Raw genomic sequence first — 27,266 nt, forward strand, 5'->3', positions numbered from 1 at the left:
AAAAGTTATGCCTGATATAGTATTATATTTTGGGAATATAACACCAATTTATAAAAAGCATTTTTTTTTCATAAAACAGAAACTGAAGTCAAATCTTCCACTCATTTAGCTTTGCTGGGATTTTATTCCCCTAGAGTTGAAAATGTTTTGGCCACATTGGGTTGGGCTGATTTCAACTCTGGTTCCCAAAAGGTAAGAGGGTAATAAACCATATTAATGACTGCATCTCCCTCAACCCTGGATATAATTTGTTTCTTGAACTAGTACGTGCCTGGCTTCATGACCAATGCTCAGATCCTTTGGTCCCTTGATACTTGGTTGGTGTGAGATCAGAGAGTATTTACTACCAGATTTGAATAAGCAGAGTTCTTTGAAGCTTCTCCGAACTGGTCCCCTGTGTTTCAGATGATTTCATCTGTATTGCTAAAATCCCTTTCTTTCTCTCTGACTGCACCCCCATTCCCCTCACTTGTGAGAGCCCTGAAACTTTAAAAATCACTGACTGGCAGATTGTATACTTCAGCAGCATCTCACAGTAAAGAGTGTTGGAACATATAATAGTGTTCACCATTTCCCATGAAATCACTGAGTCACCTGTTGGCGTGTGGTTATTTTTTGTGTGTAATCGAGCACATATGTATCTGTTAGGGAGGAAGAAATAGTCAAAGCAATAGATATTTCTTCCTACTTACTGTATTATGTTTCAAATTATATATATGTTAGGACCGAGGTGAACCTATAATTAACACCCCTTTTTTCCTCTCTCTCTCGCTCATTACCTCCAGGGGGTTCTGCTATTTTAATTCGGTGGCAATTGCAGCCAAGCTTCTCCAACAGAGACTCAACGTTAGCAAAATCCTTATAGTGGACTGGGTGAGTAAACATTTATTTTCACCAAAGTAACAATGGAAGCTCTGTCAATTCCTCACAGAGGAGAGCCATTATTTATAACTCAGTGAACACAATCTGACTATAGAAGCTCAGAACTGAAATTCACTTTAAAGTGGTTTATATACAATAAACATTTCTTTAAGGACAACATCAAGATTTAAAGTCACAGCACTAAATTTACCTAATTTTTTCCATTTCCCCCCATCCTCCCCTCCCCCCAATCCTGAAGAAGCTATCAACCCTTCAAAACAAAACCTGTAACACAGATCAGATCCAAACTTCAAGATGGGTGACTGCACCAGGCGCTGGTTGAGATTACTGGGCATGAACATTATGTCCATCCCAACTCTGTTCTCATAAGCTGACAGAGTATTGAAACTGACAGGGTCCCTGACTGGCTTGGCTTGAGCAGCGTTCTGGACAATTTCAGTAACCTGCTTGAGGGATGGTGCAACATTATTCACATTTGGGCAACCCAGCAGCACTAGTGGGTCACTCAACAGAGAAGCTAAAATTTTAACAAACTTGCAATACTCATTTTTGGAAGTCTGATTGCTTTCTCAGCATCAGGATGTGACTCATTCATCTATCTAAGTTAAAAAAAAATATTCAGGAAAGTTTTCCACTTTGGGTCCATCACTTTTCTCAGAGTTCATTTTACTCTTCTTCCCTTCTCAATGACTTGGTTTTTGTAGCAGAAATTGAAGGACAATTTGGAGAAATGTCCCCTTTTGTAAGCTGTATTAGTCCCTCAGTACCTGGGTGATAGGGGAATTGGCCTGTTTGATTGAGATCATTGTGTTTTGTTTTCTTTGCACTGCTGTTAAATTTCATTCATAGGGGCTCATTCCTGCACAGAGCTTAAATGGGTGTTTGACCTGCAGACAGGCTGCCTGGTCAGACTTATGGTGATTAACATAGCTCCTCCAAGTTCTGTCCAAGAGAACATCCTGTTTTCATTCAGGTGTATAATTGAGGTTAGTTAATTACCCAGTTATGTTGAACTGAAAGGACAGTAGAACCTCAGTTTTACAAACAGCCAGTTGTATTCAAACCTTATTTCATGATGTGGGGGGAGAATCACATAACAAAAGTGGTGCAGATGAAAAACAAGTCGACATCCCTTCATATTCCGATACGGTCAGTACATTGGAGATTTCTTCTTGTCCTTCAAACCACTGTAAAGTAAGCAAGGCAGTGCACCATCCTGCTGCCACTTACGCACCATACCAACTGTGGTTTTGTGAGGTTAATTGTATGAACTCTTCAATTTCATTAACTCCTCAGTCCCCAGCTAACTAGTAAAATAAGGATTGTACTGTATAACAAAGCTAATTTTAGTATTGTGTGAATCCATTTTAGTTTTCAACAAACTGCTTCACTTGGGTTAGAAAGAACCATCCTGATGTTTTTCATCTGGACTGTTACTAGTGTACTAATCCTCCTTATCTAATACAATCTCTGTCCCTGAAGGACGTGCACCATGGGAATGGTACTCAGCAGGCTTTCTACAGTGATCCTAACGTTCTTTATATTTCACTACATCGCTATGATGATGGAAACTTCTTCCCAGGCAGTGGAGCTCCTGATGAGGTAAGAACATAAATAAGCAGGATACCTGCCCTCCATATAATTACTATGATTGGCACCCCAGGATTTTATTGGTAGAATCTGCTGCTGGTCAAGAGTGAGATGCATTGACAAAATTGGGGGGGACTTCCATAGGTCAAGAAGTGAAATGACAGGGCACTATAGGAAAGCTTGTACTGCCCTTGCTCACATGAATGCCTATTAATGCTTCTCTAAGAACCCATTTTTGTGTGTTTCTAAAGTTCTAGCAATACCGTAAAATTTACATTTTGTCCTGGCAAGGAAAAGAGACATCTTGGTAGAGCATCTTATTCAAAGAATCAGGATCAACATGATTAGTCTCTCATAAGTCATTATTGGACAGTTGTTCAAACAGACCCCATTGCTTAACAGACTAAAGTCTTCTCTTCATTGGAGAACACAACTTCATGTGCATTTCCTTCCATCTAACAATGCAAGCTTTTTGTGAGACAAAACAAGAAGAGGGTGCCCATGGTTTTACAATTACTCCATGGGCTCACCAATCCTCTGATCTCCTGGTGCAGGCTTGGGATCCATCTCTTTCTGCTGGCCATGCCCTGTCATTGCTCAGAGGAACAAGTGCTGCATTTAGACCTGCTTTTCCTGCATTCAAAAGCTTGGATATTGGATTTTTAGCTACATGTTCATTAGAACTGTTGGACAATGTCCAAAACATACTCTTAGAATCCCATAAGCCTTCTACAGACAAAGCATATGAATTAGAATGGAAGCATTTTTCTATTTGGACACACGCATTCTATTTGGACACACAGATGGACACACACATTCATCAAGTACTATTTTTTTCATTCTACATTCAGCCTTATCCTTCAAGAAGCTGATCATAGACCTCTCCTTTGAAAGCATACCTGTCATCTATTTCTCCTTTCCATTGTTTATTCTGTTACAAAGGGCCTGTGGCCTTTGGCTTATGGACCCTTTACTGGTTTTCACAAGAAAACAGCTGTCAGGAAAAAGTCAATTTTGTTTTAAAATACCTGTGACGTTAGTTTGCCCATCTTAATCTTAAGCAAGCCAGAAGTCATTCTTTGCACAGAATCCTATAGCACAAAGAAAAGGAGGACTTGTGGCACCTTAGAGACTAACCAATTTATTTGAGCATGAGCTTTCGTGAGCTACAGCTCACTTCATCGGATGCATACTGTGGAAACTGCAGAAGACATTATATACACAGAGACCATGAAACAATACCTCCTCCCACCCCACTCTCCTGCTGGTAATAGCTTATCTAAAGTGATCATCAAGTTTGTGTGTGTGTGTGTGGCTCAACTTGATGATCACGCTAGATAAGCTATTACCAGCAGGAGAGTGGGGTGGGAGGAGGTATTGTTTCATGGTCTCTGTGTATATATGTCTTCTGCAGTTTCCACAGTATGCATCCGATGAAGTGAGCTGTAGCTCACGAAAGCTCATGCTCAAATAAATTGGTTAGTCTCTAAGGTGCCACAAGTACTCCTTTTCTGTTTGCGAATACAGACTAACACGGCTGTTACTCTGAATCCTATAGCACAGTGGTTCCCAACCTCACTGTTAGCTGACTTCATTACACAAGACCGGATGTTTGATTTACCAGAGTGGGCTAACAGAAAATGTTTGCTGTTAACTCAGATGATTATTTCAATTTGCTTGTAGGTTATTTATCCCTATTGATAAATTCTACACAGAACTGCAAATGAGTTCTGTTTTGGCAGATGTAAATGGAAAGGGGAAAAAAAAGGTCATGAATGAACCAAACTTTGCTGTGTTTAATTTAGGTAATTAGTAAAGTTATCACAAAGACTCCATAGTTTTGACTCATATTGATTTAAACAAAGTAGTTCATTTCTAATGGAGATGCAGTTATAAAAATCTGTATACATGATTCAAAGGGCAATTAAAATATTTTAACTAATTAACTATATTTATTTTGAAATGTTGATAATTTTGAAAATCCATAGAATTTCTTGCCCTGTCAGTTTTACCCTTTCTGTTCTGCAAATTTTGATGTTCCTTCCAGTGTCTAAAGAATATAAAGCACAGCCTTGTTCTAGTACCTTGTTTGTGTATTATAATCATAGCCAATGACCAAACATTTATGCAGCATTTAACTGATGCTGCAGGATGGACAAGGAGTACAAACTGATAGACTTCTGCTGTACTTATATTCATGCTGAGTCTTTAAAATAATTTAATAATGTAGTGATTGATTTGTCTAAAAATAAATATATGGGATTGGAAGGACATTCACTCTTCACTAGAATATAACTCGTAAAATATGGAGCATAAAGTGGTGCGGTTTCCTGATGTTCTCGCAGGAATATTTACAAAGTACAGTTCTGCCAAACAGAAATTTTAATACAGGAAATAATAGTAGAATATGTATTAAAATTAAACGGATGGATGGACAGACTGTTTTCTAGTAGCTAGTATTTATGGTAAGGCAGCCAAAGAAAAGTTTGAATCCCAGATTCTGCAATTTATTTAAACTGATATAGCAATTTATGTAGTTGTATAGTACATCTAAATTGAATCTCCAGATTGGTTGTATTTAGGTAGCAACAGTATACCAGCACTTCACTTTAGATATGATATAGAAAGGAGATTCACATTTTTCTTCAGATTAATTACCGTAAATGTCATGTGTTTATTTTTCAGCTGTCACCTCTAATAAAGGTACATGCACGCTGTGACAATGTTCACAAATGTGCACATAATGATTCCCATACTACCAATAGCCAGTTAGCTCAATGTAACTATTTGTTGCAAGTCATATTTTCCACCAGCAGAGGGGGCCCTCACTCTGAGTAAACTGCCCTTGTAGCTGAGTGAAGAAAATTCACATAATAAAGCAAGACTACAAAGTACTCTTCTGAGTTTTGTGATAAAGCTGAAGATGAATTATATAAAACTATTCCTTCAGTAGGGCAGTCTGTCCATTTGAAAATGGAAAAGGTGCTGGTATATTAATGATGGGACTACATGCTTAGATAACACGCAGTTGTTGGGCTACCAGTGGTCAGATATTTGTGGGTGCTCACATAGAATTCAGCACTTGTGAGAATATGAAAGCTTTAATAACTGCCTCCATTTGGGGACCCAAAAAGCTCTAGAAAAAAAGAAAGCATCCCAACAATGCATTCTAAATAGATCAATCAGTCAGGAGCAGAGCAAATCGATGGGATTTAAAGAAATGGCTGGCTACAAAGATATATTACCAGCATCAACAGAATGTCCATGAATTTAACACATTATATTTGTCCACTCCTTCATCCCTTTTCTCAGGTCGGCACAGGACCAGGTGTTGGTTTCAATGTTAATATGGCGTTCACTGGTGGCCTCGAACCACCGATGGGAGACACAGAATATTTGACTGCTTTCAGGTAACATTCAAGCCTTCCTTTCACAAAACCCATCTTGGCTGAAGTCAGATCTTTCTGCAGTGAAATCTCTTTTCTTTTTAGTAAACTAAAAATAAGATTGCAGTTACTTGAGTGTTCTGTGACTGAAAGCCAATGCAAAGAAAGGAGAGGGGTGTGCCTGCACATAGCAATGGATCTGTGTGAGCAAGGTGCCGAATGACTGGCACTTACTGCTCAGCAAAAGCTGTGCTGGTCTGGTGTACAAAATTACAGTAAGCTTTAATGAATAAGCTCTTCTCTGGTCTCTCTCTCTCTCTGTCTCATCATGAACAAGCCACTCTAGAGGGAGATGGACCCAGAAAGGCTTTTTGCCAAGTCATTCCAAGTAGGAGTTTTGAGATGCCGTTAGAGTTACCGTTGCTGAGACCAGTCAAATTTTGGGAGTTTATTCTGGTCCAGTCTGTTCAACTGCCATTCCTTCTCCTGGTGTGGGAGAATTGCTCATGCAGCTCCCACAACACTGGTACTGCAGCACTCCCGCCTCACCCTGCCCATCTCATACAGCTGGAGTTAGCAAGGGGTAGGAGCTGTGTTAGAAGTGTTTTGAGGGATAGGGCATGCGGGCAGCGAGAATGAAGAGTGGGACAGGAAGCACAGGAATGGGAGAATGGAGCAGAGGGGTACCCCGTGTGGTCACTATTTCAGGGGTGAGTATCCCATTCTGTAACACTGAGAATTATTCTGCAGTTCTCTTGCTGTTAATATTTGCTTGGCCTTATGCTGGTGACATATTGTTCTCATCTAATATATGCTTTTGGTACTCAGGGTCATGTTAGCACATTCTGAGTTTTCACCTCAGAGTGAATAAGAGCAAAAAATCTGCTCCTTTGATCCTAATCTGTCAGAGGGAGCTGAGTCAGTATGCCATCTGTTGTGTTCATCCCCTTCCATTCAGATAAAGCTAATGCATTCTGACTTCCCTCTGGATTGTGGAGAGAGTTGTTCTCCATAGCCTCACCCCTTGCCAGGTCTGTGGGGAATTTCTTGACTAGTTTAATGCTCTGGGCCTTTATTATGGGTAGTCCCTGGGGACCAACCAAAATTGGGCTACCATTGTCCTAAACATTGTATAAACACAGAGTACAGTCCCTGCCCCAAAGAGCCGACAGTCTTCAAACCCCTTTGAATTGACCAGGTGCAGTCACTGCTCTCCACACAGTGGCTGACACAGGCACACACAACCTTATAATATATTATAAAAATTACTGAGTTTTCCAACTGCCTTTTGTTCTTGGGTTGGAGTTTGTGAGCAGATTCTTCTTTTCCATTCCCATTAGTCCCATCTTCACCCACCACAACAACGCAAGAAACCAGAGAGACATGTGATTCCACATGAATCAGCTGTACTTGTAGGTCAATACCTGGGCCACCCATGAAATGTCTTTTGTAGCTCTATTCCATTGTCACCATAGGAGTACTGTAAGGCTGCATTTTGGTCAGTCTTGCTGCTCTAGTAGCATCAGACAGGCAGGCAGGATAATTGTATCAACACAAGTCCTATGATGCTGCAGGAAGCCACAGCTGCAGACTATTGTCACTAGCTCAGGGTTGTCTGACTTTGAAAATAAGTCTCTCACCACTGCCTTTGGTGTTTATGTAACTATGGGAAGCAGCTCTTTTGTAGAAATATTCTCTTCCATTCATGTTCTCTCTTTAACACAGGAGACTTTCTGGGTCATTCATTTTGCTCTGCTCTTACCGTTTATAAAAGGATTAAGACAGAACAAGGCTGTGCAGTATGGTAGAAAATGACTTTTCAGAGTCTTGACTTTATCATATTGTGGGAAGGGATGCACAGAATACTGGAGCTTTTTCACTTGAGAGAATTTTTGTCCAGTAGCACCTTTCTGGAACTGTATTGAAGATTTACAATAGTGCTTTGTTGAGCTGCAAGGGGAAAGCTCAGGGTAGGCTGATGCTACGTCACTGATGCTTAGTTTAGAGCTTAGTAGAAGTCTGTAGTAATGCACTTTCCCCTTGTGAATGTGGGCAGCATAAAAGGAAAGCATAACAGGTACTGTCAAAACTGTGGAATAACAGGGTGAAATGAGGACAACCAACTTTGACTAAAGTGTTACATAATATACAGGTACGTAGACGACCGTGTGTGAGACAACACAGTCCTTTCTTAATCTTTTTACTAGTTTCTTTCCATGTGAAAATATGTAAAGGTCAGTGATCTGATGTATTTGTAGGTTTCATCTTTCCCAGAGATCATTCTGTCTTCCCCTATTTGCATCTTGTTGATGTGGTTTTCTGACTTCAAGTCAGGTTTAATGGACTTCTGGCAAATGTCTGCATAATTTAGGGCGATATAAACATGCAAAGTATGAGATGCAAATATCTGGACATTTTTGAAAATACACAGATGGAATATCAGCTTCATGAGGTTCCATTGCATCTTTTCAATCGAGTGGAACCAGGAACATTATTTCCTTTATTCATTGTGTGCACATTTTTATCTCCTAAAAATATTAATGTATTTTACTAACAAATAGAGATTTAACTCAATAGATTTTTAAAAGATTACAAATAATTTATATAATTTACAATAATATATAATTAAGTAACTGTCATTTATCTTCCCATTTTCCTCTACTTACAAGAAAACAATGGTGTTATACTATTGTGCAAAGTGGAAGTCTTTTTATCCTAGCACTAAACAAGACTGATCTTTTCATCCTAGGAAAAACCTGTAGCCCAGAGCTGAATGGCAAATTGCTATTACATTTTAATTGAATTTCAAGGCTACTGGAAAATTGTTCAGAAATCTTCAAAAAAAGAACATACCCAACCATTGCCTAATTGATGCCGACACTTATTGACCAGAAAATACAACTATTCAGGGTACATACACCAAACATGGTCTTGGCCATCATTTTGCAAGTGCTGTTGGAAGAAAAGTTCCTTGCCTGACCAATCTTATACATAGTAACGCCAGCCATATACACACATGCACACACCTTCAGCATATAAGTTAAGTTGGAAACCTTTTTAATCTTATGCCAAGTTTGTTCATGATAATACATTATCAAGTGACCTTTTTAAATCTTATCCAGCTTCTTTGAAAAACATTTTCCTGAATCTTTTTTTATTGATTTTAATGTAAAATAATGCTTTGAAGTTTAAAATTTATAGTCCCCTGAAAGTTAGACAAGAGAAGGGAATGGGTCATATATCCTTGTGTGTGTGTGTGAGCCCCATGAGACAATACATGCCTTGAAGGCAGCACCTTGTTATTCCGACCCATCGAATGCCACGTTGCATTTGCAGGGGATCAAACCTAAGATGAAAAAAAGATAAGAAAATTGGCCCTAATGAAATCCAGAAGCAGCAGGCACTTTCACCATGAACTTGGAAACTCACAGCGGAGAACTGAACTTTAATTCAAACCAGTCCAAATGCCAAACTGTGAAGCTTTGAAGTCTGTAGAGGAATCAGTGGAAATCCTTTGAGCTAGGCTGAGATATTGGTACACTATTTTTTCTACATTAACTCCTACGATTCTTGACTACACCGTGTTAAGAATAGAAATGTATTTCTATGTAAAAACACGAGGAAGAAAAATGTGCCCAGGTTTGATAAAAGCGTGCGTTCGAATGAGGAAGTAATTGGGATAGTTGGCATCATAAAGGAATCTCCTTGTGATAAACCCGATAGCTGCATATTAAATCCCTAGTTTTCTTGAGGTTCAAAAAGCATTTCAAATAGTACCATTTTCCTAGTTCCAAAGGGAGATTAATAATTTAGGGTTAGGGTTTTCTATTGATCATTATACAAATAACCTTAAAATAAACCAACATGTTTGAGCTAGAAGTTTGTGTTAGAGGAAGAGCCAAGACATCTTAATACCTTGGGAAGTGGAAATAATTGTGTTTGAGTTGTTTCAAAAGCAAGAGTTAAAAATGGCAGAACTGTTTTATCCATTTGTACTATCCATAACTGAAGGCTGAAATCACAGACTGTTTAGAACATGAGTAGTTTCCACTTTGTTCTGAAGTTGGGGTGACATCCTTATTGATAAATTTTGAAAGAGATCACTTCAACCACCAATGGACATTCCGTATGACAAAACTGATTTGGTATTTCTCTGAGTGCTTGGCACTGTTCCATGGTTTTGTAACAATGGGTATGCTTGCTTAAAACAGTATATAACATTATAATCTAGCTAACCATGTACTGCACTAACATTCCACAGCTGAATTCACCACCAAAGTATTTGTCCAATACAGATTTCATAGATTATGAGGAAGTGTATTAAACTCTAATGTATAAAATGTATGGCATATAATTAAAAGAATTCCTTAAATTATCAAAATGTTATTGGAATCCATTGTTGTTGTTACATAGTTATAGAAACAAACTTTTGTAAAGTTCAGTCAGTAGTTTTACCAGTGTCTGTTGTTTCCTAACTTGTTTTATAAGAGGAAATAATGTTCCTGTTCCTTAAACTCTCATAACATTTTAAAAGGTTATGTTTAATTACGGGACACAAACCTGGCAAGGAAAACCTTAGTAAAAATGTGAAGATTGTGTTCAGGTCCTTATTACAAGGATAGAACAATTACCATTAATACATGAAATAAGGTTTTTCTAGCACATGTTGTAATTCACTGTAAGAATGTATCCCCAATGGAGCGCTAGCAGTTGTGTTGTCTTGTCTTTGGTTTACCTTGGCTACGTGACAGTGATCTCCTGGAGCATTAATATTCTATGTATAATTTTGTTTTAATGTTATTCACCTTTTAATTTAAATTATAAGTCAAATGAGTATTGTTTGTTGGAAGATTCTCCTTGTTCTAGGTTTCTTAAAGACTCACGTACATATAGAAAACTAGGTTTTTTAAAATCATCTATTTATGCAAAAAATGTATATGAGAGGTATGCAGAACTGTACTTCTTGCATTTGGTTTGGTTTTGTTCTAAAACTTTTTCCATAGAAATGTCATCTTTATATTTTAAATTTTATGTGCTCTGTGTACTTACTTCTTAGCTAAATTCCGAAGTCTATTTGGCATAATAAATTACTGTAGAGATGATTACTGCTATAAATGGAGGGCATGATTTCCAGGGAGAGTTTAGCAGCAGGTATAGATGATGTTTTGTTATAGGATGCCAACAGTAGGGGAAATGTTTCTAAATAAAATAAAATGATATGCATCATTTTCCAGCAGGCATCAATAGCCCTAAAGATTTTAGCATTGTTCACCAGTTAGAAAATGTAAGTGTTCTTTTCAGTGAATTGTACAGTATTATACATTGTGCTTTAATTTATGAGGTGAGTGCTAATAGGTTAAAAAAGTTGCAGAAGTAGATAGATTAAATCAATTAAAGAAATTATCAAAATTTCAAATTAAACAATAGTGAAATCATTAATTGAAGATTTACTACAGTGAATTTTAACTGCTGCATAACTGTTCAGCTTATTTGTGATTGTTTTAAGATTAACTGAAAAGGTTTAAGAAAGAAAAGTGTTGCTTAAAAAGTGTAATTAGTGCTTGTAATTTATATAATCCACAACATTTTAAAAAAAATACTTAAGGTTCTAAGCAATCTGGGTTGCAATCCTCTAGGTTCTTCTGACAATCCCAGCGACCACCACACACACAGAGCCCATTCCATATAAAACTGCTGGTTTTATTCCCCTACCTTTCTGTCTATGGCCTTTGCAAAATGCACCTGTCATCACAGTATCAAGGAATCACTTCTGATTTCTCCAGCATTTTCTTTTGGGGTTCACGCTCAATCTTAGACAAAAGAGTATTTTCCCCCATGTACTTAATTTCCCGAAAAGAGCAAGTATGTTGGGTGCATCTGACAAAATGTTGTCAACAAGTAAAGCATTAGAAATGCAGCTCAGTTGCTCTGTTGCTTTTGTTCAAACCTTAAAAAAGGTTCACAGACAAAACTTTAGCCTAAGGAATTTTTTGAGAGCATTATTGGGGAGTTAAAATAAGAGGTTAGAATGCAATGGGTGTTTAAACAGAGGGTAGCTGGGACCAAGCCTCACAGGAAGGGTAGACAGACTCACAATTTCTAAAAACAGCAGTGTGGACACTGCAGCTTGGGCAGTGGCTCAGGTTCCCCCTGGGTCCGAGCTCACCTGGCTAGCCAAGTCCCACCAGAGCTACAACATCCACGCTGCTATTCTTTCGCACTCCAGCTCGATTCCCGTTAGCATGAGTCTGTCTACCTGGGCTGAGAGGCTCTCCCAGCTGCAGTGTAGACATACCCATAGAGTACACTTAGTACAGTCCAAAATCATGTGGATGGTGCCATAGGCCCCAATCCTGCAGTCAGATCAATGTGGATGGAGACCGGTGCCCTTGCTGGGACATGCTGGCATATGCTTGCTTAGATCCAGTTGTAGCACCAGAGCAATATTTTAGACCTCTTGTTTGTCACGCCAGTCACGTCTGGTTTGTGAACTTTTGGAGCAGAGATTCTGTCTTCCTAATGTGTTTATCCAGCAGGTAGTGCAATGGGGCTCAATCCTGTTGGAGTCTTGGGGCACTACTGTAATGAAGGGAGTAATGCATTTAAAAACAGCTGACCTAAGGCTTGGGCTAGAGTTTTGGACCTGAGACATGAAGCAAGGAAAGGATTCAAGTCTGGATTACAGTGCACTAAAATCTCATGCGCTGGATTCATGGAATTTTGCACAGGTTTGATCAGGCATTGTTAGCTTAGGGTTCTCTGATTATTTCATAGATTCATAGATACTAAGGTCAGAAGGGACCATTATGATCATCTAGTCTGACCTCCTGCACAACGCAGGCCACAGAATTTCACCCACCCACTCCAGCAAAAAACCTCTCACCTATGTCTGAGCTATTGAAGTTCTCAAATCGTGGTTTAAAGACTTCAAGGAGCAGAGAATCCTCCAGCAAGTGACCCTTGCCCCATGCTACAGAGGAAGGTGAAAAACCTCCAGGGCCTCTTCCAATCTGCCCTGTAGGAAAATTCCTTCCCGACCGCAAATATGGCGATCAGCTAAACCCTGAGCATATGGGCAAGATTCACCAGCCAGATACTACAGAAAATGCTTTCCTGGGTAACTCAGATCCCACCCCATCTAACATCCCATCACAGGCCATTTGGCCTATTTACCATGAATATTTAATTACCAAAACCATGTTATCCCATCATACCATCTCCTCCATAAACTTATCGAGTTTAATCTTAAAGCCAGATAGATCTTTTGCCCCCACTGCTTCCCTCGGAAGGCTGTTCCAAAACTTCACTCCTTTGATGGTGAGAAACCTTCGTCTAATTTCAAGTCTAAACTTCCTGGTGGCCAGTTTATATCCATTTGTTCTTGTGTCCACATTAGTACTGAGTTTAAATAATTCCTCTCCCTCTCCAGTATTTATCCCTCTGACATATTTATAGAGAGCAATCATATCTCCCCTCAACCTTCTTTTGGTTAGGCTAAACAAACCAAGCTCCTTGAGTCTCCTTTCCTAAGACAAGTTTTCCATTCCTTGGATCATCCTATTTAAATCACCTTGGGCTTTTTGCATGAGATTTCAGCTGCATCTGAGTGGGAAATCTACCCACTCTAAATTTTGGATCAGCCTAGAACCAAAATTGGAGTGGGAGGGAGGCTTAGATCCTAGGATTTGCATCTGAACCCTGCCTTCAGATTTGACAGGTAGTTCAAACTCATAGTTGTGTTTCTGGCCCAATTCTAATTACACTGATTGCCCTGGCCAGGTCATCTGCAGCTCAAATTTCTCAGGCTTTTGAGGGCTTAATCATCATCTGAAATGTTATTTCAAATATTGAGCAACGCTAATTACATTTTAAAACACTTACATATATGCAGTAGTAGCATTAAAAATCTTACATTTGCCAACCATTACAATACTGTTACAAGAAATCTCCTTTTTTAAATAAATGGAGAAACTGGGGATCTCAGATACCTGTGTGTGATTGGCAAATACTGACGTTTTAAGGGTAACCACGGTGCGTCCTCTTTTCGATGTGTTCGAATAAGTTTCACGTTCTTAATTTTCAACAAACTCTTAGCAGTTCATATGGGTGTATGTATTTTTCATGCCACTAGAGGGTATCTTTTAACTTCTGTCTGGTCTGCATGTGATTGCTGAATGCCACTGTTGATGTGAGTAAGTTGTGTGTATTGCTCACCTGATATTAGCTGCTATTTCATATTACTCCAGTATGCTAATATTTGGAAATCAACAGGGTGGAGTATTCAGTGATGCATAAAAAAGAAAATAATTGTCAATCATTGGTCATATCAACTGTTTGTATTGGCTTGTTCAAAACTATAATATTACACAATTCAAAGTTGATTTTGGTTTTCACTTTAATTGGAGTTGGGGTGATACCACACAGCAGGAACAGATACTAGCAACTCTCAAAATATAATAACCTAGTTCTGAAAAAATCTGATGAGTTTAGCAGTTTTCCTTTGGCTAGAAACTAAATAGCTCAGCAGTACTTCAAAGCATAGAAAAAAAACTTAGCCACATGCACTTGCTTCGAAACTGCTGCTTAAGTTCTTTGTGAATGAGGTGGTTTTTACTTAGAATGTCTGTGGGTTTCAGTAAAAAGATTTTCTTGGCTTTAAAGTCATAAGCAAAAAGTCCTACTAAGGCTTTATTAAATAATAATGTGTGTGGAGGAAAAGTTTACACGGCAATAAATACATTGAGGAAAAAAATAAAATCTGGTCTTTCTGGAGTTATGACCGCCGTTAAAAGCCCTCTGCAGTACAGCAAACTGCAATCGCTTAAATTAGAACTTTGACCCACAACCACTGCAAAAAAAATTGTTTTTTCTGACAGAGTAAGGAGGGTGAAGTAGTTTCTTCTATATGTCTTTATAACAGTGCTGATGGACCACCAGTAATAAATGTAGGAGCTCCTTAGATTACCGTGGCAGTCTTATGTGAGGAAATGAAACCAAAAGACTTTTGTCAGACCACACACTACTCAGTTTTTTTTCTTTCACCATTCTGAAACTTTTTATCTTTCCCTGTGCAAGAATGTCACATGTTGTTCACCTTTAGTGACCAAACCAGGGAGAGGAGCTTGGCCGATGGAGACTCCTGTGACTGTGGGGCCTATTTCCGATCCTCTGTCCGTTCACGCATCTGGGCAGAGTTCCTCTGGGCGGTGTCCACTGACTCCTTGCCTTCGAGGAGCAGTGGGCACTGTCCAGGGTTCTCTGCTCGGTGTCCCCATCAGGCTCCCTTTGTTTGACCCTTTGACCGCACTCCTGTTCCTGTTATTCTATTAGGTGTCCCCCGAAATCACTTGGCTTCCAGGTCCTGTGGATCCCCCCATCAGGCTGGGGCGGACGGGACCCTTCTGCCCGCCCACTTCCTGGATCCCAGTAGGACCATCCCCAGTTTTAGCTGGTATACATTGGGATTCCCTTTGACATGGCAGACATTATTTAAAGACCTATGAAAATTGGCATTTGACATCAGTTCATTGTGCTAGCTTGCAGTATATACTGCTAATACAGTAATATCTTAAAAAGCTTTAAGGAAACCAATATAAGTGCATATATATGATCACCGGTCCCTTTGTGTGCATATTTTGAAGAGAGGGTTAACATTTATTTTACACAAAATGTAAAATCACATGCTTGGCTATTAAGGGTTTTCCTAATTAGGAGAGAGAGTTAGAAACTGGAAATAGAGTACTGCCATCTCCAGTTTAATTGACATAAGACTTCAGAAAGGTGGAATTTCATTACCCAGTTTCCTCTAGTCATTCCAGGAGTGTCCTGGATTCTTTAATCATCATAGTAATCGTTACATCTCGTCAGAAAACAGGAGCAGGCACTGGAAAATCCTATTTTATAGGGAATGTAGGTTTTATGTATCCTATCCATCCTTTTATGTATCCTTCCTACCATTCATGTCACTTACCAGTGACGCTGTGGATGAGTGCAATCACTCAAGACAGTTTTGTGAGTGTGTGTCTGCTCATTTACTGTACACCGAATACAAAGTGAGTGTACTATCGAACTGTACCATTTACGAAGGCATTCATCCAAGAATACTTTCTGGAAGCTTTCCTAGTCACAGGATTTTGTGGGTCTGTAACATTTTTATTGAGGCAGCTTTGGTTCTCTGTTTTAAAACTTTAAATGGGATATTTTCAGTTCTGCAATGCCTTTAATAGTGAGCTTGGCATAAATTGCAATTTTTTATTCCCTATTCAGCAGCTCATTTTGCCTAGTTCGCATCATGACATCTGAATTTTTTTTTCAATCTAGAGTATATTTTGAGTAGGAACTAAGGTTGGGTAGTTTTTTAGGGGGCAGGAAAAAAGATAAACCAATATGATGATACCTTTCTACGGAATACAACACTGAGATTAGTGTGTGTCGACACCTACTTGCACATAAAATATTTTCCATATTCCATTTTAGTTTTATTTCTTGTTCCTCTCGGACATTGTACCACCTTAAAATGGATTGAGTTGCTTTGTGTCTGTATATAAAAGTAGGTAAAAGACATATTTTTTTTAATTTCAGCAATATTAAAGCTTCCTTTTGGTCTATCCATGTATTAGCCACTTTACTCTATTACTAGTTGAGTGGCGAGTTCCATAAAGGGAAAAATTGACATTGTGGTTTTCCTCCATCCCAGCCACACACAGCTCTGCACTCAATAGTCCTTGTTGCATGCCAGCCTTTAATTATGGTTAATGAAGCTGTAGGATGGAAAAAATAAGTGCCTTTGCAAATACTGGAGAAGCATCATTGCTGTATCTAGGGAGACAAATGCCACGCAGTGAGGTTATTAAATTATGGCTTTTTCAGTTAGTTTCTGCCAGCTTACCCTATCCTTTCCCCTTCTGTCCCTCTCCACATCTCTAACTTCACCTCCAGTACACAAAGAACAAAAGATTTGAGATGACCAAACAAAGAGTCAGTCACGCCTGGAAATCTAAACTTTATTGCATGGTGGGCTATTTCCGTATTTGGATTGTTATACTATTAGTGGTTGAAATAATCAACCCCACTGAATAAGCAACATTACAAACAAGCTTTGACTTTAAAATAGAACTGCATGATATAACATACCAGTGTGCTCTGTTAACCAGTTCCTAGTGTTCTCATCGTGTGAGAAGAGAAAAGGGGATGTGACCTTAGCCAACTTCAAAAATAGTGCAATTTATAATCGTTTGCTCAAGGTGATCTCAATGTTCCTCAGTTCATTGAAGAGCCAGACAAAGTAATCAGTCTGCCATTGTTACATTTTTGTTGCAGAACGGTAGTAATGCCAATTGCCAATGAATTTGCCCCAGATGTTGTGCTGGTGTCATCTGGTTTTGATGCAGTGGAAGGCCATCCTACGCCTCTTGGAGGATATAATCTATCAGCAAAATGTAAGTTGCAGCTTTTCAAGGGGGCAGATCCTAAACTGGTGTAAACTGTCATTGCCCCATTAACTTCAATGGAGCTATTATAGTTTACACCGGGGTTCTGTCCCTTGGTCTTTAAATGTAAACATTTTCAGAAATCTGTTTGTACCTTTGTTATTTACTTGTGTAGTATTTGTTTCAGACCACCTAAAAAAATAACATGAAAAATTCTTCTTCTGTTCGTCTGTTGGTGCATCTTATTCTTATAAAACACCATTCATACTCTATTCTAAATATAGAAAAAGATACATGCTAAATAACAATATGTGTTACGTTTCGTTCATGCAGAAATAAAGAAAAGCAAAATGTCAAAAGTAAGGAGAGAGTGTTTAGCTGTCCATTCTTTCCTCCCAGACTTGTAAACAATTTAGATTGATGATTTTACTCTGCCTTGTCAAAAGGTTATATAATTCAGATCTCATTCTTTTTCCTTTGGATCCACAACGTGCATTGCACAGATGCATTCCCCAGTTATGCTGGTGTAAATCTGGACTCTTTCCATGTAATTCAGCAGAAAACAGGATTTGACTCACAGTCTCTAAAAATCAGAAGGAATTTTTAGGGTTTTGATGTCTGTCTGTTAGAAAGGTGATTATCTAAGATACATCCTTAAAAGTCCTTTTAAAAACTTTTAAAAGGAAGTAGAAATCATGACTTTAATAAAAAGATTTAAATGAAATAAGAGAGCTGTAAAAGACAAGTTATTTAAAGGTATCCACAAACACTTTGTAAATGGTGATACCTTGTTTGCCTTTTTGTGGAATTTCTCTAATTTTATACTGCTCTCGTAATATGTAAAATTGAACTAAGGGGGATTATTATATAGTTGGTTCAGTCAGTGGGTTTTGTCCCAAGGCTGTTAATTAATACGTTACAGTACAAATACATACAATAGAATACATACAATATTGTTGCTGCAGAGGTGCCTATGTTACTTAGTAAAACAGAAAATAGAGAAGTCTGAAGGAGGAGGTGATGCACTGAGTTTTTTTCAGATTCTGAATCTGTCATTTAATCCTTGCAGGGTTTTTTTTAAAGTAGAATTAAATATACTGTGTGTCAAATGATCAAAGCCCAGGTGCCCCAGAGATTTTTATAGCGTGTTGTATATGTGAAGAACCTGATATTGAGCATTAGATGTCAGATAGAATTATAGAATATCAGGGTCGGAAGGGACCTCAGGAGATCATATAGTCCAACCCCCTGCTCAAAGCAGGACCAATACCCAACTAAATCATCCCAGCCAGGGCTTTGTCAAGCCTGACCTTGAAAACCTCTAAGGAAGGAGATTCCACCACCTCCCTAGGTAACGCATTCCACTGTTTCACCACCCTCTTGGTTAAAAAGTTTTTCCTAACATCCAACCTAAACCTCCCCCACTGCAACTTGAGACCATTACTCCTTGTTCTGTCATCTGCTACCTCTGAGAACAGTCTAGATCCATCCTCTTTGGAACCCCCCTTCAGGTAGTTGAAAGCAGATATCAAATCCCCCCTCATTCTTCTCTTCTGCAGTTCCCTCAGCCTCTCCTCATAAGTAATGTTCTCCAGCCCTCTAATTATTTTTGTTGCCCTCTGCTGGATTCTTTCCAATTTTTCCACATCCTTCTTGTAGTGTGAGGCCCAAAACTGGACACAGAACTTCAGATGAGGCCTCACCAATGTCAAATAGAGGAGAATGATCACGTCCCTCTATCTGCTGGCAATGCCCCTACTTATACAGGCCAAAATGCTGTTAGCCTTCGTGGCAACAAGGGCACACTGTTGACTCATATCCAGCTTCTCGTCCACTGTAACCCCTAGGTCCTTGTCTGCAGAACTGCTGCCTAGCCATTCGGTCCCTAGTCTGTAGCAGTGCATGGGATTCTTCTGTCCTAAGTGCAGGACTCTGCACTTGTCCTTGTTGAACCTCATCAGATTTCTTTTGGTCCAATCCTCTAATTTGTCTAGGTCCCTCTGTATCCTATCCCTACCCTCCAGCGTATTTACCACTCCTTCCAGTTTAGTGTCATCTGCAAACTTGCAAGGGTATAGTCCACGCCATCTTCCAGATCGGTAATGAAGATATTGAACAAAACCGGCCCCAGGACCGACTCTTGGGGCACTCCACTGGATACCGGCTGAGAACTAGACATGGAGCCATTGATCACTACCCGTTGAGCCTGATGCTCTCGCCAGCTTTCTATCCATCTTATAGTCCATTCATCCAGCCCATACTTTTTAACTTGCTGGCAAGGATACTGTGGGAGACCATGTCAAAAGCTTTGCTAAAGTCAAGGAATAACACATCCACTGCTTTCTCCGCATCCACAGAGCCAGTTATCTCGTCATAGAAGACAATTAGGTTAGTCAGGCATGACTTGCCATTGATGAATCCATGTTGACTGTTCCTGATCACTTTCTTCTCCTCTAAGTGCTTCAGAATTGATTCCTTGAGGACTTGCTCCATGATTTTTCCAGGGACTGAGGTGAGGCCTGTATTTCCCCGGATCCTCCTCCTTCCCTTTTTTAAAGATGGGCACCACGTTAGACTTTTTCCAGTCATCTGGGACCTCCCCTGATCGCCATGAGTTTTCAAACATCATGGCCAATAGCTCTGCAATCATATCCACCAACTCCTTTAGCACCGTCGGATGCAGCGCATCCAGTCCCATGGAGTTGTGCTCGTCCAGCTTTTCTAAATAGTCCTGAACCACTTCTTTCTCCACAGAGGGCTGGTCGCCTCCTCCCACGCTGTACTGCCCAGTGCAGTAGTCTGAGAGCTGACCTTGTTCGTGAAGACAGAGACAAAAAAACATTGAGTACATTCGCTTTTTCCGCATCCTCTGTCACTAAGTTGCCTCCCTCCTTCAGTAAGGGGCCCACACTTTCCTTGACTTTCTTCTTGTTGCTAACATACCTGAAGAAACCCTTCTCGTTACTCTTAACATCTCTTTCTAGCTGCAACTCCAGGTGTGATTTGGCCCTCCTGATTTCACTCCTGCACTCCTGAGCAATATTTTTATATTCCTCTGTCATTTGTCCAATCTTCCCCTTCTTGTAAGCTTCTTTTTTGTGTTTAAGATCCGCAAGTGTTTCACTGATAAGCCAAGCTGGTCACCTGCCATATTTACTATTCTTTCTGCACATCAGGATGGTTTGTTCCTGCACCCTCGAAAAGGATTCTTTAAAATACAGCCAGTTCTCCTGGACTCCTTTCCCCCTCATCTCCCAGGGGATCCTGCCCATCAGTTCCTGTGGAACAATATAATCCATTTTTTTTCCACAAATAGAAGCACAAGCCACAGGTGGTTGTTTTTTTTTTCCTCTGTCTCCTGTACGGCATTAATTCTGGAGAGCATATCATATATAATATAACATAAAGCTCAAATAAGGTACAAGTGACCTCCTTCTAGTCTCTTTCCTTCCTTCCCAGTGTGATTATTTGCTACTATAATTCAAAGCATTAAAACACAATGGGGCAAATTCAGACCTCAGTTACGTAGGTGTAAATCTGAAGTAACTCCAGTGGAGTTTATGGAGGTACTCCAGATTTTCACCCGTGTGAGATCAGAATCTGTCCCATAATGCATACATGTAATCGGATCCAAAGGGGAGCCATAGCTGAAATTCTGAAACAAATGTATTAAAATAAAACCTGGCTTATATTATGTGTTTAGTCCTCCCAGATCCCTGTGGTTTTTTTAATATGATGTAATTCCTTTTATAATTCTTTGATCCTTTGCCAGGAGTCTGATTCCTCTGTCAACCTTTGCCCTTTTATTGCATTTCCTGTTTCCCTGTTACAGGCTTTGGGTACCTGACGAAGCAGCTGATGGGATTGGCCGGAGGTCGAATTGTTCTGGCCCTCGAAGGAGGTCATGACCTGACAGCCATTTGTGATGCGTCTGAGGCATGTGTTTCTGCTTTGCTGGGAAATGAGGTATACAAAAAACTAAAGGCACTGTGAATGGCTGTATGTTGACAAATTTAAGATGCTACAAGTTCAACAACTATATTGCAAAACTGAAAATTATCCAAGTGCATTTTGCCAGCATTGATTAGTGGGTTCCTAAACTTCTGAAACTTTGATTGGTCTTCGTTTTTAGTCCTTCCTTTAAAGGAACAGTATTAGTGTAGAGAACAGTTGCGTTTTTTAAAAAGCATACCTTGCCACTCTTATAACAAATTACGCAATAAGAATTGAATGAATTTTAAAAGCAAAATTTGTTTTTGCCACTTGTTTGTATTTTGCATTTTCCTCATCTTGGACAAGGACAACAAATTTGTCATCCAAATAAATGTGTGTCTGTGGCCATCCTCCAACCCCTTTCCTCCTCATTGCTGTCCTTACCCAGTGCAGTCAGTATAGTGTCCTTTGTGCTGTTTGTTTCAGTATTTCGTTCAGTTTTATTTTTTGCTGCCCTCAGTTTTTCAGTGTGCTGCAGATTTCTCTATTGAAAGTGCCTACCTGTACTGTGAAAGTTGTCAGCGGAAGGCTGGAGGGTTTGATAGCTGGATTAGGGACCATTTAAGCTGTTGGGCCCCATGGAAGTGTGAAAAGCAGGTCTAGTTCTTGACATCCAGGAAACAGTTGAACCTTTTGGTATGGGGAAGCCACTTTCCTTTCTGTTGTGGGCAGGGGTGGTAAGCATATGGAAGGAAGGAATTGAATTCTTCATTCCCCACCCCTGCAACCTTTGATGGCAACCTTATTGCCCCCTGCCACTGCATCCAGCAACAAGAAATAGGTACATTATAGTGGGCTGGTTCTACCAAAATTATCAGCAATGAACTAGTTAACATTAGAATCATCATTAGGCTTCATAGTCAACACCTGATAAAGCTTAGATTCAAATGCACAATTATGCAGCAAATCTAAACAAGAACTAATTGTGCAGCCAACATAATCCCATACTGCACAGGTAAATCATCTACTCTGTTACCTGACAGGTTTGTACCTGTGGCATATACTAAAGCTGCCCAGGGTCAGTTTTAAGTTGTATTTTGGGAATTAGCTATAGGCTTTATGAACAACTTGATTTCACCCAGCTTTTCTGGTGTATTCATCCCCTTTTGAACGCCCACATGCCTCATGGTATACTAAATGCCTTTCCAATGTGTGGCCAGACTCCAAATGGCATGCACAGGACGGTACTACGCCACTTTTCCATTTAAGAAAATTGGGCTTAATGCTGCAAAGCACAAGTCAGGTCAGACTGGAATAGGAAGTATCCACTATTAGCTCAGAAGATGTCATTGTAGCAAAAGCTCTCAAGAGCCTTTCAAAACATAAATGTTGAAGATGAGTGAAGAAAAGCAATGTCACTTCTATTCGTTGCCTGTATCATACACAGCTGAGACTTGCAGCAGCATGTGAAAGTGATTAGATATATTTTCAAACTGGAGCTATGCTATTAAAGTGGGATATCATCACAGATTGAATCAGTGTGCTGTGTGAATTATTTTGGGCTGTCTTTTCGATTAAAGGATCACCATGCATACTTTGCAGTGTATTTAAACACAAAGATCTATTTGTCATTCTGCATGGGATATGCATGGATAACTCCCATGCAGGGCTTGGCAGATCTACTCACCCATGCTCAATACAACTGCAAACTGATGACATGAAGGCCCCTAGTTCAGTGAGTCCTGAGACATCCAGACAAATATGTAATGAATTCAAGCAAATCTTGAAAGGCCCGGACATCCCGTAGAGGAGAAAAGGAAGCAATCAAGACAGTCTCGTGGGATAATATAGAGAGGAGCACCTCTGAAGGCCATTTCCTCACCTTCCCCAGAGAGCAAGTCTGACTGCCCATCAGATGAAGGAGGATGAGGAGTTCTTCAGGAGTCTTTGCATTCCTTGGAGGAAGAGAGTTTGTTCTCTTGTCACCCCTCCTTGCTGAAGAGACTATGGAGGCAACAGGTGGAGGACTATAGGGTTAAAAGCCTCCAGGTGCACAGCCATACAGAGGAAAACCAGAGTAATCTTTCGGTTCTAGAGCTGTCTAAGTTGAGAACCATGACTTCAAAGCTGATATTGAACCATAAACAAGTCATAAAGCTCCTTGATGTGGAGCTGCAATATAATGACAAGGAACCTGCTTTTTTCTTGTCCAAGAAGTCACCAGTGCTGGGTTTGATTCTGCATAGAAGCGTGGGCAACCTATAGCTGATAAATGACTGCTCCAGCCAACTCCATAGCTGTGGATTCCAAAACATTAAGGGCATTTCTGCTGGGAGAAAGATGATTCTGGAGAAGATCTTATTAATAAATCCAGTGGACCCTGGTGAGAATAGTCAGGATATCATAATGCCTGTTCCGAATTCTCTGACTTCCCCTCTACCAGAGCCTTCAAAGGCTGTTGATTCCTTGAGCTTTGGCTTGGCAGATTTGTCACATGCCCCAATGCGGGTGACTGAGCCAACCAGTCTCTATCCAAGGAGCTCTGTCCTTCTTTTGGCCCCCAGTAACTTGGGAACCAGCGACACTGGCATACCACCCAGTTCAGTGGTATGATGCTTGTCAGAGCCCCTCGTTTTCTTGTACTACAGACTCTCAGACCCCTCATCATCAGAGGCGATTTCCTTGGCTTCATCCAAACCTTGGATCAAAACTGCTCTTCTGCAGCCTCCCACCTTTGCAGAACACGCAGTTTAAGGCTCTGAACAAGCATTATTCCCCAGTGATAAACTTGGTTGGAATCATCTTTCATAACACACACCTTTTTGAGTTTAAGTGCTCCAAAGATTTTATTTACCTATATTATGTCTTGCCAATAATCACTTTGCTAAGTTGAAATGGTTCATATATTTAGACAATTTAAAGAGGAACATTCGATTTGTTGTTTTGTTTTTTTGGGTGGGTTTTATTTTCTTTTTGTAATTACATCAGAATATCAGTAAAGAACTTAAAAGCTTTTAAGGATGGACCTGTTCTTGGTTTTGTTAAGCTGATTATAAGACTGTGCAGATACCATGACGATGTTCTTTTACTTACACACATCAAAAAGCAGGAAACACTGGTCTTATCAAGGTCTTTTATAAAATCTTTTTAATGCAAGGAAGTTGGAGTGAGCCACCGTTGCTGTATCCTGCGGGCCCTTTGATGAAGTTTGATATACAGTGTGTTAGACAATTTTGCATGCACGCACATGGACAGCCAGCTGTGGATAGCAACAGGCTGCAGGGGAAATTTGCTAACTTAAGATATGACTAAATTATATAGCGAAACAGAAGGAAATGAGGGGGAAATGCAGGCCCCACAAGCTGAAATTAAATTCATCAGCTGAAATAAAAATTTTAATTTTAAGAAAATGTCTGTGTGGGGCTGCAAAGCCTAGTGCCCAGGGTGATTCCCAAGTATCAGGGATATTAAAACATAATTGCAAGCTTTATGCACCTCAGAATATTTTAATGTAAAATGATTTAGCAGCATCAGAAGTTTTTTAATATTTTTTTAGTTATCATTTTTTGATTTGTTCAAAGCCACTACAAATAATTTGACTTCTTTTGGAAAAAATAAAGGTTGTGGAGGGCAGGATCCACTGAGGACTTCTTAAATTTATGTAACTTATGGCCAACAAGCTGCAGCTTTTATTAAATAGCATAGTGGGATGACGCCTAAAGGCAGCATGTGCTAACAGCTCTGAAAATCAGGGGAGGCAACAGCAGCACAGAACAGACACCTGGCCTCCTTCTACCTTCAGTATTTAGGTACCAAACATGCTAACTATCCAAGCTCTACCAGGCCACCTTATTTCAAAGCCTGTGTTTTTACATGATTTAGATACTAGGCAAGTTACTGCACCTGGGAAACATCAAATGTTGCAATGAGATCTGAGGGTTTGAAGTACCAGCCTTTCCCAACCACTCCAGTGAAATCAAACCACCATTATCCCCGCTGAATATAACCTTCACCTGGGAAGCCACCTTTGATGCACTGGACTCTAGTGTAGCTGGTATATTCCACCTGCAACTCACCCAGCCAATTTTCAGTACACTACCTATTTCAGTGTTATAGGTCACATCTGAGGCTGGATGGTCATAAGTAATGCACTCATGCTTCAGCATCTTTCCATAAAAGAAAGCACAAAAACACTCCATTCCCAGTTGATGGCTTTCCTTGCATGGTCCACCAATCTGTTGGCACATCTCCAGGACAAACTCAAGGCTGTGTTTCAGTACAATCCAATATCACTTAATCCAAATTCATAATTTGAGCTTTACCCACAATCAAATGGGTCGGGATGGCGTCATAGCCAGAGCTTGCACATGATGGTAATCCACCGATTCCATTGCATGCACCACCAGATGCTCTGCTTAAAACTGGATTCTGTCCAAAAGGGAAGCCAAGCTGTGATTGCTGGTACTGAACAGCTGCTTGTTAATGTACCTGGTGAATGATGCTTAATCCACTGGTGAATGCTTAATCCTGGTGAATGATGCTTAATCCACTGAAACAGTCCTTCCAAGGTTAGGAGAAAATGCAAGCACAGAGTCCCAGCCAGGATGCAAAATGATAGTGCCAAGACAGATAAGTATGAAGGGTTGATTGACCCATCTGGAAGAGGGGACGCTGTGTCCTGTCAGATGTAATCTTGAACCTAGCAGAACACTTCCCATCCAGTTCCTGGGCATCTTGATTAGGGAGCCTAGCCCCAGCAATAGGGGCAGTGATACCTGTAAGGAATAAAAGAGATCTCAGTGCTCTGTGGTCTGAGTTCACCAAGGCCAGTTCTACCCTAAAAGTAGCAAAGTGTTAGTACTCCACGGGGAAGGGAGGGGGGAAGAGTAGACTTATCAAGCAGAGACAAGAGGATATCGTCTACGGGATGCTATGGCCTGAGATGGCTGGAGTAGGGCAAGCAAGCTCACTGAGCACCTGCCACAGGGGAACCAACAATCCAACACCCGCTTGGTTCATTTTGAAATAACATTGTTGCAGGCCAAAACTTCAGGGCTAAGAGAGATCATCCATGAGGAGACTGCCAGGCTGAGGCCTGCTTCAAGCCCTAGTCACCAGCTCACCATCCCCAGTGCACCATGAAAGACCGCAGAGAAGATTGCCTGAGAGAGGAGAGCCTGTGTCCCCAAGACAGTTGTCTGGCCAGAGCTATATAATACTTTGTAACAAGGGGTTTGGCACCCAACCTACACCCCTGCATCCTCCACACCATGAATCCGCAGCAGGTGTCTGAACAGCAAGCCAGCCACACAACATGGCTTCACGTAACCAGCCACCTCAGCACATCCGGGTATTGCATGAGGGAATGAGTGAGGTAGTCTTTCTCAGACTCAGCAGTGAACTGCTCTACTTGGTGAGGGGGACTGGCTGAAAACTCCCAAGAACCTTGGTCATCCTACATTGAATGAAATGCTCAGAGCTGGCCTGATATGGCCATGAATACCTTTGGGCATTCCTCAGTGCCACTCCTGTCAAACACCTCCAGGCCATGATTGTCCTGGCTTCGCTGTGGGCTCTGGCCACCCCTCTCAACCACCTGCTAAAACCTCCTCCTGAAAACAACAGTCAGCAATGCTGTTAATACATACGTCTGTGCCAGTCTCTGAAAAGACAGTGTAAATGTTACACTCTAGATCATGAAGGCGAAAGGTCCTGACCAGCTTTGGGAGCCTTGGTTGAGGTCTTGCACATAGGATAATAAACCGTGTGAACGTCAGCCTTTTTTGTCCCACAGCTCATTATCTGACATGGAACCGTCATTGGTATTGTGGAAGAAAACTCCAGTGAAGAAGGAGTAATGTCAATCATCCTAGAAAACAGGGCTGCCGGTAACAGAGTGAGAGTGCCTGGGCCGGTCCTCAGACCACAAGCACGCAGTCTAGTGCCAGCTTTGGTAGTCATGCCCCTTAAAATAAAAGGTTTTGAACATTACAAACAAGCTGTCAATAAGCAATTCCACTGCTCACAGCAGTTACATCATAAAGAA

At 40.4% G+C, this 27,266-nt stretch overlaps 1 protein-coding gene across 5 annotated transcripts in view; it reads left to right on the forward strand.

Annotated features, from left to right (window-relative positions):
• The window catches only part of HDAC4 (histone deacetylase 4), a 467,144-nt gene that overhangs the window by 427,350 nt on the left and 12,528 nt on the right, over window positions 1-27,266 (forward strand). For all 5 annotated transcript variants that reach the window (XM_084643125.1, XM_084643127.1, XM_084643129.1 and 2 more), the window contains 5 exons: window positions 786-873; window positions 2,365-2,484; window positions 5,785-5,882; window positions 17,178-17,296; window positions 21,120-21,253. In XM_084643125.1, the coding sequence (XP_084499251.1) occupies window positions 786-873; window positions 2,365-2,484; window positions 5,785-5,882; window positions 17,178-17,296; window positions 21,120-21,253 (559 nt within the window). The remainder of the gene's footprint in view (window positions 1-785; window positions 874-2,364; window positions 2,485-5,784; window positions 5,883-17,177; window positions 17,297-21,119; window positions 21,254-27,266) is intronic.

The sequence above is a fragment of the Lepidochelys olivacea genome (genome assembly GCF_965140295.1).
Source record: "Lepidochelys olivacea isolate rLepOli2 genome assembly, chromosome: 11".
Lineage (NCBI taxonomy): Eukaryota > Metazoa > Chordata > Testudines > Cheloniidae > Lepidochelys > Lepidochelys olivacea.